The 16,428-nt window shown below is 32.1% G+C and overlaps 1 protein-coding gene across 1 annotated transcript; it reads right to left on the bottom strand.

Annotated features, from left to right (window-relative positions):
* Positions 1 to 6,290: 6,290 nt before the first annotated feature.
* LOC144997638 (putative pectinesterase 14) lies at positions 6,291 to 8,316 on the bottom strand. The gene is made up of 5 exons (XM_078957523.1): positions 7,847 to 8,316; positions 7,583 to 7,754; positions 7,272 to 7,478; positions 6,942 to 7,186; positions 6,291 to 6,583 (listed from the first exon to the last, which is right to left on the bottom strand). The coding sequence occupies exons 1-5, from the start codon at positions 8,218 to 8,220 to the stop codon at positions 6,439 to 6,441; spliced, it is 1,143 nt and encodes a 380-aa protein (XP_078813649.1). The 5' UTR covers positions 8,221 to 8,316; the 3' UTR covers positions 6,291 to 6,438.
* Between the last annotated feature and the right edge of the window lie 8,112 nt (positions 8,317 to 16,428).

Here is a 16,428-nt window from a genome sequence, read left to right as displayed (position 1 = left end):
GTGGCTGGCGATTCAATGGTTATTCCTTTGGATAATGTTCATGTTGATAATCATCAAAATTATATTGAGAGACCAGTGGCGATCTTAGATCTAAAGAAGAAGGCCTTGCGCAACAAGATGGTGTCTTTGGACAAGGTTCAGTGGCAGCATCAGAATGGTTCTTAAAGGACGTGGGAACCCGAGTTAGAGATGTGGGAGCATTAACCTGATTTACTAACATCAGAAGACTTCAAGGATGAAGTATAGATCAATTGGGGTAGAATCATTACATATTGATGTTGAGGTATTTTCATTTTTAACCCTAAGTATGAGAATTAATTGCATTTTAGCCCTTGATATGAGAATTATGGAAAATTAGACCAAAATGGCATTTTTCTAATTTTTGGAACGTCACCACGTACGTTGGGCGTAACCCCATGTATGTTGGGCGTACATGCTGAAATCCCAAACACTAATATTTAGGTTTTGGACCATATTTAAGCATCATTAAGTCCCAAGCCCTCTTTCTTTCATCAACCTCCAGCCCTAACTTCGACCTTTGCAAACCCTAATTCGTTTTTGACCATTCTAGATCCATTTGTGTGTGCTTATGTGTTCATAGAGAAAGAAGAAGGAAAATTAAACAACTTAGAAGCTTGGAAAAACAGTTGATCTGGAAGTTTTGCATGCTCTTACATCTCTAGAAGGTATAAAGTTCATACATTGAGGATTAATTGATTAGATCTAACTTATATAATATCATTATGAGCTTTGTCCCCAATCAATGATGTTCTTGAGTATGCCATGATGTAGATCCAAATAGGTTGTCTTCAAGATGTTTTGGAGAGTCCAAGGCCATAATGCAATCTTGATTGTTAGTTTCCCTTTATGCATGAATTTTAGTGTCTTAATGAGTTAAAGGTTTAGGGGTTTTGTTGTTGGGCACTTAATAGCCATGCAAGACCATAAAGTTCGAAACTTTATGTTTAAGGACGTTAGTTTAGGACTAGATCTAGAATTTAAAAAAAAGAGCTTAATGATTAAGCTCTTAATAACAACCAAAAGGGGTCAGCCGCGTAAGCTAGGCGTAACCCTAGTATGTTGCCTGGTAGATGGTCAACTAGCTCATTTTGGTCGATGCTCGTGTACGTCAAGTGTACAAGCTGAGTACGTTGGGCGTACTTAGTTGTGTTTACCAGCTTTGACCTTTTGACATTGACCATGATTTAACCAAGTTTCACCTGAGGGTATTTTGGGTATTTTTAGTTTTATGTGAGATTGGTCACTATTTGATGAATAGGTGACGGGTAGAGATGATATTCGGAGTAGAGACCTATTCACCTATCTGTTCAGACTAAAATGTGAGTTTTCATCACTGCACTTGCGGGTCGAAGCCACCAAGGCCTGCCCATTGGATTTGGTATCTTGTTTTATTGTGTGTTGTTATGTTGAGATACATATTCATTGGGTATGTGATTAGACTGGTGGATCAATAGGACTACTTGTGCTTGTTAATTATTGTTTGATATTGTAATTTCAACATGTTATGGTTTGTTAGGTTGAGGCATACCAGCTGGTACTGAAGGCCAAGACATCCAGGGCGGCCTGAATAGACTGAAGTCTTGCGAGGCGGTCCAATCAATCTGAAGGCCCTAAGAGTGGTCTAGATAGCATGTAGGCCTGCGAGGCGGTCCAGTCATGCTGAAGGCTCATGTATGCATGCTGTTGTTTGTATGGCCGTGTGTGGTATTTTGGGGGAAGTTACTAAGCTTTGACTTACAGTTTCAGTTTGTTGTTTCAGGTACTTTAGAGGACCAGAGGGAGGCAAATGTGTGATGGTGCACATTCTTTTGGATTCTATGTTATTGGATTTTGCGATACCCTAATTTATGACTTATACTTTTGAAACAATGTTTTGGAAACAATTAAGGTGTTTGGGTTGTTTTTGAAAAATGAAAATTTTACTCTGATTTTTGGGATGTTACAAGATTGAACTAGTCCTCTTTGATGACAAGCGTATGTCATGGTTTACAATCTTTTTATATTGGATTTTCTAAAAAATTGTTTGCTACAACCCTTTTATGACAATCCAAGGGTACCTCTAGAAGATTTCTCAATATCATAACTCCTAATGTAAAATAGGTTTCACCAATGTCTTCGATCTTGAATTTCTTTGTCAAATGTTTTTGGTTTCGTGAAATAAAGCTACATATTTACTAGCGAGAAGAATAAAATTGACATATAATACCATAAACACATATTTATTCTCACTTAACTTGTGATATACACAATCAATTATAACATTTAAAAAAAATATATGAGGTAATGACTAGGTGAAACTTATGATATTAGAAAACAAGCTTGATACCATAGATAGATTTCTTTAAATTGCAAACTCGCTGTAAATCTTCGATATCATGACATAATGTTTCTTGGTTAAGCTGTATGAATCATTTCATGAGCATCTCCATTTAGAAACACATTATGCCCATCTAATTTAACTATAGATCAAAATGAACATTTTACTTAGATTTTGGAATGTTACAAGAATGAACTAGTATTGTTTTATAACAAGCATATATCTCATGGGTTACTATGTTTTTATATTGGATTTGCTCAAAATTTGTTTGCAACAACTCTGTTGTGACAATCCAAGGGTTCCTCTAAGATGATTTCTCAATATCATAACACCTAATGTAAAATAGGTGTCACCAAGATCTTCGATCTTGAATTTCTTTGTCAAATGTTTTTGGTTTCGAGAAATAATGTTATATATGTATTAGCAAGAAGAATATAATTGACATATAATACCATAAACACATATTTGTTCTCACTTAACTCGTGATATACACAATCATTTATAACATTTAAAAAATATATGAGGTAATGGCTAGGTGAAACTTATAATATTGGAAAACAAGCTTGAGACCATAGATGGATTTCTATAAATTGAAAATTGGTCGTAAATATTTGATATCATGACATAATGTTTTCTGGTTAAGCTATATGAATCATTTCATCAACATCTCCATTTAGAACCACATTATGTCCGTCTGATTTAACTATATATCAAAATGAAAATTTTACTCTTATTTTTGTAATGTTACGAGACCGAACTAGTCTTCTTTTATAACATGCATCTCATGGTTTACTATCATAACTCCTAATGGAAAATAGGTGTCACCAAGATCTTCGATCTTGAATTTCTTTGTCAAATTTTTTTGGTTTTGTGAAATAAAGTTATATATTTACTAGCGAGAAGAATATAATTGACATATAATACCATAAACCGTATTTATTCTCACTTTAATTGTGATATACACACTCAATTATAACATTTAAAAAAATATATGAGGTAATGACTAGGTGAAACGTATGATATTTGATAACAAGCTTGAGACCATAAATGGATTTCTATAAATTTCAAACTAGCTGTAAATCTTCGATTCTATGACATAATGTTTTCTGGTTAAGCTATATGAATCTTCTCGTCAACATCTCCATTTAGAAACACATTATGTCCGTCTGATTTAACTATATATCAAAATGAAAATTTTACTCTGATTTGTGGGGTGTTACAAGACTCAACTAGTCCTTTTTTTATAACAAGCATGTCTCATGGTTTACTATCTTTTTATATTGGATTTGCTCAATATTTGTTTGTAACAACTCTTTTGTGACAATCCAAGGGTACCTCTAGATGATTTCTCAGTATCATAATTCCTAATGGAAAATAGGTGTCACCATGATCTTTGATCTTGAAATTCTTTGTCAAATTTTTTTGGTTTCGTGAAATAAAGCTATATATATATACTAGCGAGAATAATATAATTGAAATATAATACCATAAACACATATTTATTCTCACTTAACTTGTGATATACACAATCAATTATAATATTTAAAAAATATATGAGGTAATAGCTAGGTGAAACTTATGATATTGGAAAACAATCCTCTGAGAGCACGGATGGATTTCTATAATCTGCAAACTAGCCATAAATCTTCGATATAATGACATAATGTTTTCTGGTTAAGCCATATGAATCATTTCGTCAACATCTCGTTTTAGAAACATATTATGTCCGTCTGATTTAACTATAGATCAAAAAGAGGTATAAGTTCTATTAGCATTCCAAAAGAGTTTTTTCAATGATATCATATATAAGGCCTTTTTCCTTCATTTTGATTGAAGCCCTTTGAGATTAGACGACTCTTATATATCTCGATGATACCATTTAAATACCTTTTGGATTTAGAGATCCATTAGAAACCAATAGGTTTCTTACTCGTTGGCAACTCCATGACATCCCAGACATCATCTTCTTTTACTGACTTCATTTCACCATAAATGACATTAATCCATTACTGAGAGTTAAAACAACACATTGTTTGATGAAAGTTGATTGGATCATCATTCATTACACTAATGTCATCCTCATGTTCTTGGATAAAAATGATACGATCATATAAAATGGTATTTTTCCATGCAATATTGGATCTACTGAATGACATTCCTTAAGGTTGTTAATGTTGATTTTATAGTTGGTGCTTCATAAAAATCTTAATGGCTCTTGCTTAGGGACAATGTTAGGAATGTTTTCCTCTAAAACTGTATCTTGAGCGACCATAAGTACAACACCCTAGTATAAAACTATAAATATAAAACCTCGGTAACCTAAAATAGCATATTCTTCTGCAATAATGAACAACTATATGTATGAAACATTCGTCACCGACTATAGTTATCAAACATTTGTCACCAAAATAATGTATTCTTCTCCAAAACAAAACCTCTAATGTTTTATTCATCTAAAAACTCAACATTTTTAAGGAATCTTTCATTTCATATTTAAAAAAAAAAAAAAAAAAAAAAAAAAAAAAAAAATTAAAGAGACAAGGGATTATAGAACTTGTAGCTCTGAAGGGTAATAAAATAATATACCAACTAATAGTTCTTAAGTCTAGTTTCTCCGTATGTGGCTTATTATAAGTCCTAGCTTCGGGTGGACAACCTAAATATGTAATTATATAATGCTTGGTCTTTTATTATTAGTTTAAAGATTGTAAATGAATTTTGTAGCTATTGTATTTAGAGATTCTCTTAAAAGAGAGTCTAGTAAGAAATAAAGACTAATCATATTTCCTATCATATCTTTAAATGTTGGGTTTCGTTGTTCAACTACAACATTCCTTTAGGTCTGGCTAACATGTTTATCATACATCCACATTATTCACCATGGTTAACCTTAATTTTCTTTCCATATTGTAAGATTCTTCTCACTCATCACAAAAATATTATTCACTTGGGTAGATATGTTTGACAAGTATCAATAAATACTAAATCCATAAACGAAATATAAAAAACAAATATATCCCCACTAAAATTATATTTTATATTAATGTATCTCAAATTATCTAAGAAAACGTTAATCAAACAATCTTTTCCCAAAAAAAGACATTAAAACTCTTAAAGGAGAGTATCCCAAATGCTCGAATGATCTTTTATGTGGGATTTGATAAGACTAGAAGGAAACTCTATATTATTTCTCTACCAACCAATAAGGACACACATTAAGTGTTTTGCCTTTTACATGGGAATTGAGAAATATTAGAAGGAAACTTATGGCCTGATTGATTGTTGTGGTCAAGTAAAGTGCTTTTCCAAAAGTGTTTTCTAGAAAAATTTATTGATTGGGAAATAAACCATTTGAACATTTGATGGACTATGCTAAATGATGAAAAATGTTCATTTAGCAAGAATTATATGATTTGGGGCTTTCTAGGAAAGATAAATTTAACGGGAAAGACCATTTTTTTTTTTAAATCAAGTAGTCTTTTCAGCCCATTCAGCAAGAAAAATTTGTTTAGACCTGGAAAAATATCTATCAAACGGAGCCTTATGCTATATCCCGACCAAAAAATAAGTCCATGCAATATGTGTTTTACCTTTTATTTAGTACTTTCAAAATTAGAAGGAAAGTATTTGGTGTTTTTCTAACTAACAAGTGCATGCCATATGCATGTTACCTTTAAGATGATTAATTAACGATTGATTTTTAATGAGATTGTTGTTAGGACGTACCCTTAATTATATGAATAGTTTTCATATCTGAGTATGCTACAAGTAACTTTTTTATTATTTAAACAGTTGATGTACATAATAACTATTACACAGTTATTTTTGATTCGATAATAAATCTAGTTCTTTGATGCTAACATTTTTTCATTAATGTTATATTAAAGGAAAAAAATTGTATTACTCCTTTTCATTATGTTATATCAAAGAAAAATAAAGGATACGAAACATCTTATGGAATTTAAAGTACTCATGCATATTTTTTTTTTTTCAGTTTTCATTTTCTTTGTGTTAGAACGATATATTCTCGCAGTAACTTATGAACATGTGATAGAAGACATTCATCTTATTTGAATTTATAGTTCTAAATGTTCTTACTACTATTTAATCCACGTACTTCCATCAACATAAGAGATATCCATGAACGGAGCTGCTTCAGCTTTGGTCAGTTTCTTTGCGTATTTAACCCTAAGAACGTTTATTGCTCCTGGACCAGAGCACCCATACTCTCCAAAGTAAACTAACCTGGAAATACAATTAAACATTAGGCAAAAAATGTTAGTAAAATTGATTAGTTACATAAAATACAAATGTCATATTAGAATAATAAAATGTAGTGTTATATTGCACTTTTTGATGGTAGAACAATAGAAGCGTCAAACGTCGTAGTATAATTAAAAAAAAAAAAAAAAATGTACGTAATTTACATAAAATACAAATGTCATATTTGATATGGATCTTGGAGGATTTCAAATTAATGTGAGAATGCATGCATTCAAATAAGCATCTAACATAGATGGTTAACATGAGAATGCATGCATGCAAAGAAATTTTGAACTTTTATGATTGAAGTAAGGGGTAGAAAGAGTAAAATAGCCATAACTGATCTCTTTTGGGGTCTCTCCAATCATTCCAGCCATCTGGAGAAATAACTGCAGACATGAAAGTGTTTAAGTAGACGATAGTTGAATATAGACCCCAAGCCCTACCAAGCCACACCTTGCCACTTCCTCCTATCTTACAGTTCACAAAAGAAAACCCTGTTTTCTCTTTAGTTGAGGCTCTTTGTTGTGCTGCTATAGCTCCAATGGCCTTAGCACCACTGGGTACCGAGTTAATTTCACAATCCTGACAGAAGAAGGTGGTTAAAAACATATTACATATACTTCTCTTTATCGATCGATCTAGGTTTTCTTGAAAGAGTGATAATTACTTGGTAGAGTGATCTAGCATTCCCAAAGATAAAATCTACTGTTCCTTCAATGTGACAGTGTTTGAAATAATGCCTTCCTTCAGCATCATTAAGAGTGTCTTGAAATCCAAAAAACCCGCAATTATAGAAAGCTGATTGATCTCCTCTGACTCTCAGTGCTACAGCTTGTCCTCCAACTGCACCTGGCGCTGGACGAGGAGCTGTGTTCTTTGCCATTCGAGAACAAAGCAGCAAGCATGCCAATATTTAATGGAAAAATATGCTATTTTTGGAAATTTCGATCGTATGTATGAGTTACTTGCATTACGTACCTTAAAGCCGATGTCGTAAGCAATGAAATTTTTAGCATCAATGCAAACTGTGTAGCTGTAGATAGTGCCTTTAGATGAAGCTGCAGTGTCATTCCAAGTGATCATTGTCTTTTGATAACCTTGACCTTGAATTATCAAATTGATTTTCTTTACGCCCACCAACACTTTCTCCCTGTCATAACATAACATGTTTAATTGGTTAATTTTTACATGTGTTGAACACAACTTATAAGTCAAGTAGATTGCATGATCATGAAACATTACTTATATGTGCCTGCATCAAGAATGATCAGTGTTGGTTTCGGGCTATTATCCGGAACAGCGGCCACTGCCTTCTGTAAAGTATTGAACTTCCCACAACCATTTTGATCAACAGTCAAAACAAGCTCAACTTTGTATTTTGCTATGAGTGCAGACTTCCACTTAGTGGTATCACAAGTGACCCCACTCCTCGTCAGACCGAGACTTTTTCCTATAAAAGAGAAGATCTCATAAATTCCACTTTGCTCAAAGATCCTTTTCATAAATATGACTTCAATGCCCCTTATAGAGATGTTAGTGGTGTAAAAGGAGAGTACGAAGGAAAGGAGAGCAATGGCTGTAACAGACGACCAAAACCAAAATTTGTTGGTGTTCATGGCATTGGATTAAAGGATTGCGGTACTTTGCCTAGAACTATGAGGGTTCTTTTTTTTTTTTTTGTATTAGTAGGCTTGTTTCTAAAAGACGGTTAGTTTGATAATGTGTTATAATAGGTTGGTTTTAAGTGGGACCCATCAAATGTATAGTGTATTGCAAAACAGAAAAATATATTTTCATGATAAATTAAATATCTTATTCATATTTATCTTCATACAATATCATATGTTGACATGTGTCATATTTAATAAAATTGATAAAATTTTAGTTCACTTGTCACTATTTAATATGAATAGGAGGATAGTAAGAATAAAATATAGGAGACTATTTAATTTCTCTGTTTTCATTTATAGCTCTTCAAAAAAATATATCTCATTTTTATTTGTTTCTTTGATTATTAAATGACTCAAATTTTATCCCCAATAAAAACCAATATTTCGAGCCAAATGATACATTACATCTAGACTTGAATCAATTTATTACATCTAGACTTGAATCAATTTATAGGATGTTTTTTCAACTCCAACATATACATAGCAAAAATCTTTAAATTTCTTATACCATTTTATGTCTAACAATATTTCAATTAGTAAAAGTTGAATGGATGATCTAGAGTCATAGTGATAAATATACCAAAATTTACCTGCATAATAAGTTATAATATAAAAAAAACAAATCAGTATACATGCTATATGTGATATTTATTATTAAATACATGAATGATAAATAGATAATAATACTTACCTTGTTATGGATAATGAAAAGAAGAAAGAAATAACGTACGATCAAATATTATGAGACAATTTACTTAACTTGAAGGGATAATAAACAAAATTTATAATAGAAAAAGTGAATTGATTTGAAAGGTCATTCAATTATTTATTTGACTTTTCAAAAAAGTAAAAGTTGGGTCTAGGGTATCAACAACAACCCGAACTCGATTAGCCCGACTTGATCCAAAGTTGAATAGAGAAAATAGAGTTGGTTATAATCCGGTCTAAAGCTAAAATTGGGTTTATCTTGTCAACCCGAATAACCTGTAATATAGGGTCGAGTTTCGAGTTTACGTAATTTTGTATAATCGGTTTCGGGATAACCCGGTTAACCCAAAGCTGAAATCGGTTTCGAGTGTACTAAAAAAAACTACCATAAAAATCGGTTTAACTTAATTTGTACTTTTAAGCTTAATTTATAATATAATATCATTTTTAATTGAACTTTTAATTTTGTGATTTTTTAATATATTCAACATTAGTATATGTTTGAAGGTATTTGTAAGATATATTTAATGATATAACTTATTTAAAATAATACATAAATTATAATTATATATTTTAGAATAAGTTAATCTATATGTGAGATATAATAAAGGTAAAAAATAATTTATTTGATAATAAAAGATGTAAACAAAGATAAAATAAAAATTAGAGGGCTAATATTAACATATAAAGAATTAGAAATGAAATGTATTCAAATTCTCTAGAATGAATTGATCTCATTGAAGAAAATGGTAAGCCTTTTCTCAAACCAACTTATTTCTACAACACTTTATCAAAACTAACCTATTTGTATGATTAACACTTTTTAGAAAAACTCAAATAAAGTTGGATCAATAGAAAAGTTTGTTTTTGTAGTTGTTATGGTGAACAGTAACGTAAGCAAATTGATAAAAATATATTTTGAATTATACATTTTGGACATAAGATTACCGAAAAAATTGCTCTAAGAAATATATTTAACTGATGACCCATTTCAAATAGTACATTAATTTTAGACTTTATATTTTGTGCATTTCAGACAAAAGAATTCCTCATATTTACGAATAGACGATAATTAAAAAAAGTACTGCCCTTTTAAATGTTGTGATTTAGTGTTTAACATATTTCTTAACTATGTGTTTAACTTATATTATAATGATAGGTGTAAGATCCATTTATTACATAAGTTCATTTTAAAGAAAAAAATATGAAAATCTAAACATTTGTGAAATTTGAATTTATAAGAAAATAATAAAAAAATATTGCATTATTAAAATTAAATTGTTTGTTTTTCTTTTAAATTAAACAAATAATTTAGATAAATAAACAAAAGAAAATAATGAAACGTTAATTTAAAAAATTTGAAATTAGAAGAAAATCAATTAATTAAATTAATATGAATTTATTATTATATTTATTGTAATTATTATATTTAAATATTATGTGGAAATTAATAAAATAAAAAAAAAATTCACAAAATTCTATGTAGAAAAAAATTAATTGAAATAACCACAAAATGATATGTGGTCAAATTAGCAAAAGTGTGAAATATGGCAAAAAAATTCTTTATTTATTAGGAATGATTATTTTTAATTGATATTTTAAGACATTGTAATATGTTCAATATTAATATTTATTTTAAGATATTATATCTATTTAATGATATGTTATATAAAAAATAATACATAACTTGTAATTATATAATTTCGAATAAGTTAGTCTACATGTGAGATATAATAAAGGTAAAAAAAATTAATTATTAAATAATGAAAGATATAAAGTAAGAAAAAGATAAAAGTTGAAGGGCTAATATTTTAACATATAACAGGTTAAAAATGAAATATATTCAAATTCTCCGGAGTCCGGAATGAATTGATCCGGAAAGAAGAAAATTATGAACCATTTCTCAAACCAACCTATTTCTAAAAAAACTTTATAAAATTAACCAACCTATTTCTACAACTGTCATACAACACTGTATCAAACTAATATATTTCTACAATCGCCATTTTACATACATATGTGTGTATATATTCCATTTGATATAGATTACAAGATCTGACAACTTAATTCCGAATATAAACTCCATATCTCATTATAACAAATAAAATCAGTCAAACAACAAAAATGTAGTGACTTATTAGCCCTCTAAAAATCTCGAAGGAAGTTGTAATACCAAAGGAAAAGTAAACACTATAACATTTCCAAATTTATGATTATTTTAAAAATTTTATTTATGTTTTTTTAAATCAAAGTATTTTTTTTTTTTTTTTTTTTTTTCTGAATTCACCCCAAAAATATTACTTCAATGCGAGATAATATTAATATTATATATTTCCGAAGAAACATTCTATATTTATATTCTTTTAAAACTTTGAATGTCATAATTGATACAAACATAAGCGTAAAAACACATTATATTAAATTACACTAATGATTTATATCTCTTTTAATCTTTCAGTATAATGTATCTTCGTATCGATATCTGTGATACAGCTTAACTAAGTGGGTCCGGTTGAGAAACTTAGTAAGATACAACAATTTGTGCATTAAACTATTGTGTTGTACAACTCCATAAAACATGTTGTGTATGAAAAAAAAATTGTGTACAGATCACCTTTTTTTTCAACCCACAATATTATAATATTTAATTATATATTCTTCATCATTCAAATTACCCCATTACCGTAAAGCAAAACTGACTTTTATCATATCATCATATCAAAACCCTAGTCACCAACAGCGCACAAGACAATCCATTTTAAGCATCTGACCGCAATCCATGTATTTGTATCTAAATCCTAATTATCTCCCAGTCCTAAATACTTACGATCTTCATAAATGTTTTCTACTGATTTTGAACAATACTCATTTTATGTATCCTTCTAAATCTATCCCCAGAAAACTTTCTTAACGTCAATGTATTTTTGGTTAAGCTCCGAAACATACATATGGAAGAAATAACCTAGAAAGAAAAATTACAATATAAAATAACTTGGCAAATTGCGCTATTCTTCGCTTCTTCGAAATCTTCATACTTTGATAGCTCTTATTCACTGAACAACTTTGCAACTTTTTCTTTTCTATTTATTTTTATTTTTATTTTCACAATTTTTTCATTTTTTTTATAACTTTTTTCACTTTTCTCTCGAACTAAAAACCCTAAAAAGAAAAACATATGCTTACGCAATGGAAATTAACTTCAACATTTATTGGTTATAGATATTAGTTAAAAGTGAAATGACTAAATAAGTTATCCTAGACACATTTTAAGTACACAATGTTAAACATATTATGTCTCTCAAACTAAATAAGTCTGCGTTTTTATCCAACGATTTTACTAAGATTGGGAAGCCACAAATACACTAGAACATATATTTGCTCAATTAAGTATCAAAGTTCACATCAGATCGTCCCAAACAGCACTAGCAACCTAGGTCTCAACATAATAATATAATTTTTTATAACTACATTCAATTTTAGATTATTGTTTCAAATCTTTCTAATAATTTCTTAAATCCTAGTCATTTTAATTTTTATCATCAGTAAGCTTGCATTCCTAAATTCAACCCCTTAAAATACCGTACACTTGTCTTTTGCTTACCCTCAAGCAAAACTGAGTTTTATCATATCATCACATCAAAACTCTATTTACCAACATCGCACAAGAAAATCCATTTTGATCATCTCCATTACATCAATACCGCAATGCATATATTTGTTTCTAAATCCTAATTACCTCCCAGTCCTAAATACTTACAATCCTCATAAACGCTTCCTATTTATTTTGAACAACACTCATTTTATGCATCCCTCCAAATCCATCCCCATAAAACATTCTTAACCTCAAGGTATTTTTGGTTAAGCTTCCAAGCATACTGATGTGAATAATATTCTCTAAGATCGATAGATTCAAACAGATATCGATAAGATAACAACAAGTACTAGAAAACGATAAACACCACAATGAGTCAAATGAATGTCGAATGGTTAATATGCTCCACCTCAGAAGAATTTAATAATTGTTACTGTATAGGTGTGTTAGGGTTACAGTACAAAATCTTTTAAATAATAATCAAGAAGTGTAATTAATATAATGCATGCATGCACTATATATACTAAACCCTAAAACAAAACACGGCTAGATAGGCCCGGACCGAGGATACAAATGGATCTAAGAGTTAAGCCCAAAGACGCAACCTCTTCGACTCAAAAATCTCTGCATTTGCGTCAATTGGGGAGAGAGATCAACTTAGTTTAGAAAAAGTGCTTTTCTTCACCGTCTTGAATAACATCAGTATGATGGAAAGAAGAGTTTGGCGAATACAAATGTACCACCAAAGCATATCCGTAAAATTCTTCTTATCACTTTCATTATTTAGTTTGCACCTATGTATGATACCTGTAATATGCTCCAAACATGAAGTGGAGAACATATGCTTATCATCGAGAGCGAACACAAACTTTTGACCTTCGCCTCTAGTGAACATGACGATGTGATATTTTGAATCAATTTTGCCCATCTGCATTATGTTCACGTCGCCAGTTATCCCAATCGGTTTGCAGTTGGTTTCTTCCCTAAAAGGCTTGTAATCTCCTGATCCATCTTTGTAACCTCAATGATGTAAGAGGCTAACATTCTCTTGATGTAATCAATAATCGGTTGATACTGCTTTGGATCAGTCAGCAAAATGTTGTTGAGAAAGATCCAATCAAGTGAATTCAGATTCGGTAGATCGGCCAATGAGATTATATGGACCGAATTGTCTGATCATCGGGTCACTTTGAATTTGACATTTATAAACGAACCCGTAGGAGTCGGTTTCAATACCTTAACTGATGTAATCTTTTGAGCACTCCACGTCAGGTATTGTGGTTGAGAGAATTCAAGATAGTAATTGATTAGATCTCGATCAACCTTCGGATAAGGAGAAGGAATGTTTATAGTTGAATCAAAATAGTGAAACACAAAGGCTTTTCGGGTGATAGGCATGTCAAACTGAGAATCCTTTGTATTCTCACAGTCAAAAGAAATGACTGGTTCAAGCCATTAAGTGCTAGGGGACTCAATCACTTCCTTGATTAATTTCTCTAATGACCACAGTGGAAAGAGAGCTTGTCTACAAACCAAGGTGCCATGAGCATCTTTTTCTCTTTTCTCCCTTTCTTCTTCATTTTCCTCTTCTTCAGCATCCTGGCCCATAATACCCTTCGCTTTGTCCTTCACACTAGGACACGAAGCTTCATTACCCTTCGGTTTAGTGGTGACTTTCATAATTGTAGAAGGTTATTTGGAAGGTTTTTGCGGATCTTCTCCCCATTGTTGAGGAGTAACAATCGGCTCTATAACACCCTCAATTTGGCTTAAAATTTCGAGAGTAGGAAGTAACTTCTCAGTTAAGTGGCTTCGAACTGAGAGAGTTAGAATCGAATCATGGGCATTGACGAGATTGGAGAGAATAACAAAGACATCAGAAACACAGCTTTTGATGACGACTCGCTTCGACTTTAGTGAATCAATCTCCTTATTCGCCTATTTTAGCTCACTGGACTTCAAGAAAAGTAGTTTTGCGAGCAAGTTCATACATAATTTTGTCCTCCATGGCAAGGTCAGCTTGAAGGTTGTTAAGGCGAGTGGTGATAGAGGACAGAAGAGTTGTTTGATCGGCTTGAAAACCGGTTCTCACCGAATCAAATTTGTCTTTCTCAGCTTCAAGAGATTTAGACAGTGACTCAATGGTAGTGTTAACCTTGTTGGTGTTGGTCTCTGCAACTTCTTTAAGAGAATCCAGAAGAAGCTTGGCATCTGAAATTAAATTGGCTATGTTTTCTGATGCTTTCTTACATGAAAAAGTAGAGGCATCCACAAACTTGGTTGCCTTCTAGATAGACTCATCTTGCTATTTGAGGGATGTTTCAATTAGGGCTCGAACAATAGTATCCGAGTAAGCTGATGTGGAGGAAGATGAAGATGAAGCGAGCAGCTTGTCAAGTTTTTCATTTAGATCTTTTAAGTGTCGCTTTGTAAGGGGAGCATCATCATCATCCTCACTTTGGAATATATAAGGGTTGTAGTAATAAGATTCAAATTCAAGGTCTTCTCCACTAAGAACTGGGAAAGATTCTGTGGAAGGAATTAGGGAAATGGTTTTAGAAGTGACAGGGGTTTCGGGTCCTGAGGTAGAGGAAGATGAAGCGAGCAGCTTGTCAAGTTTTTCATTTAGATCTTTTAAGTGTCGCTTTGTAAGGGGAGCATCATCATCATCCTCACTTTCGAATATATAAGGGCTGTAGTAATAAGATTCAAATTCAAGGTCTTCTCCACTAAGAACTGGGAAAGATTCCGTGGAAGGAATTAGGGAAATGGGTTTAGAAGTGACAGGGGTTTCGGGTCCTGAGGTAGGTGCCCCCGTATCAGATACGTTGATACAAACCGGAGGTTCGGATGTGTTGTTTGTTGCTGAAATTGCTTGAGTGAAAATCGGTAGAGGGAGAGGTGAAGTGGAGATAGGTTAAGAAGAAGCATGTGGTGGAAGTGGTGAAATGGAAATAAGTGTTGTAGTATGAGATGGAGAAGGAGGATGTGTTGGAATAGAGTCATTAAGTGGTACCTCGGGAAATGGAGAACGTGGAGGCATATCTCCTCTCAGTGATCCTTCAAGGTGAGCATCTTCTCTTTTGACTAACTTCTCTTGATCATGATCGGAAAGAACGTGATCCGAATCACTAGGAGAAGCTTCCTTTGGTTTCCTTGCCATCTTCTTCAACTTTCTCTTCTTTGGTGAAGAAGGAGTTGCTTGTCCGGCCTTACGCTTTTTAGGTGTAGAGGCTTTGGAGGATTGACCTTCCTTCTCCTACTTTTTGTGATCAGGTTTCTTCCCACATTTTGCTGGCCTGTCAGCTTCATTAAGGGATTTTTGCATTTCGAGAGTAAGTTGTCTCGGTCCTGAAGAAGGAAGATTTTTTTAGTCCCTGATGATCTTGCTTTCGGTAGAGACACATCGATACATTGATTTGGGAATAGAAACAACAAACAAGAACTTGGTTGGATATTAGACAGTAATCTTGGTGGTGTGGAAGGTATCAATTGACGATCGCAGTGCATTAGCCATGATAGGAACATTAAACTTCTCAATGGCCCGATGAGTGACAAGGGTCCAAAACCTGCCACAGGAGATTTCAGTGTGTTTTGAATAGGAATTGAGGCTTTGTACCATTTGGGACCATAAAATGTATCCATAGTCCAAGTTGATGTCGTGATAAAGACCATAGAGTAAGGTCATGAATGCCCTGCTAGCCCCATCTGACCCAGCAACCCTTTCAGAAAATACCTTGAAAACGAGGGTAAATAATCCGTTCCACTGTGATGGGAGGCAAGATTTCTTGAAGTTGGTCACCGTTGTAAGAAGATCAGTATACCCCATATCATAAAACATTGTAAAAAGCTGA

Source organism: Lactuca saligna, chromosome 1 (genome assembly GCF_052625555.1).
Source record: "Lactuca saligna cultivar CGN05327 chromosome 1, ASM5262555v1, whole genome shotgun sequence".
NCBI classification, from domain to species: domain Eukaryota; kingdom Viridiplantae; phylum Streptophyta; class Magnoliopsida; order Asterales; family Asteraceae; genus Lactuca; species Lactuca saligna.
Note: the sequence above shows the minus strand (reverse complement) of the source record. Positions and strands in the feature narration are given on the sequence as shown.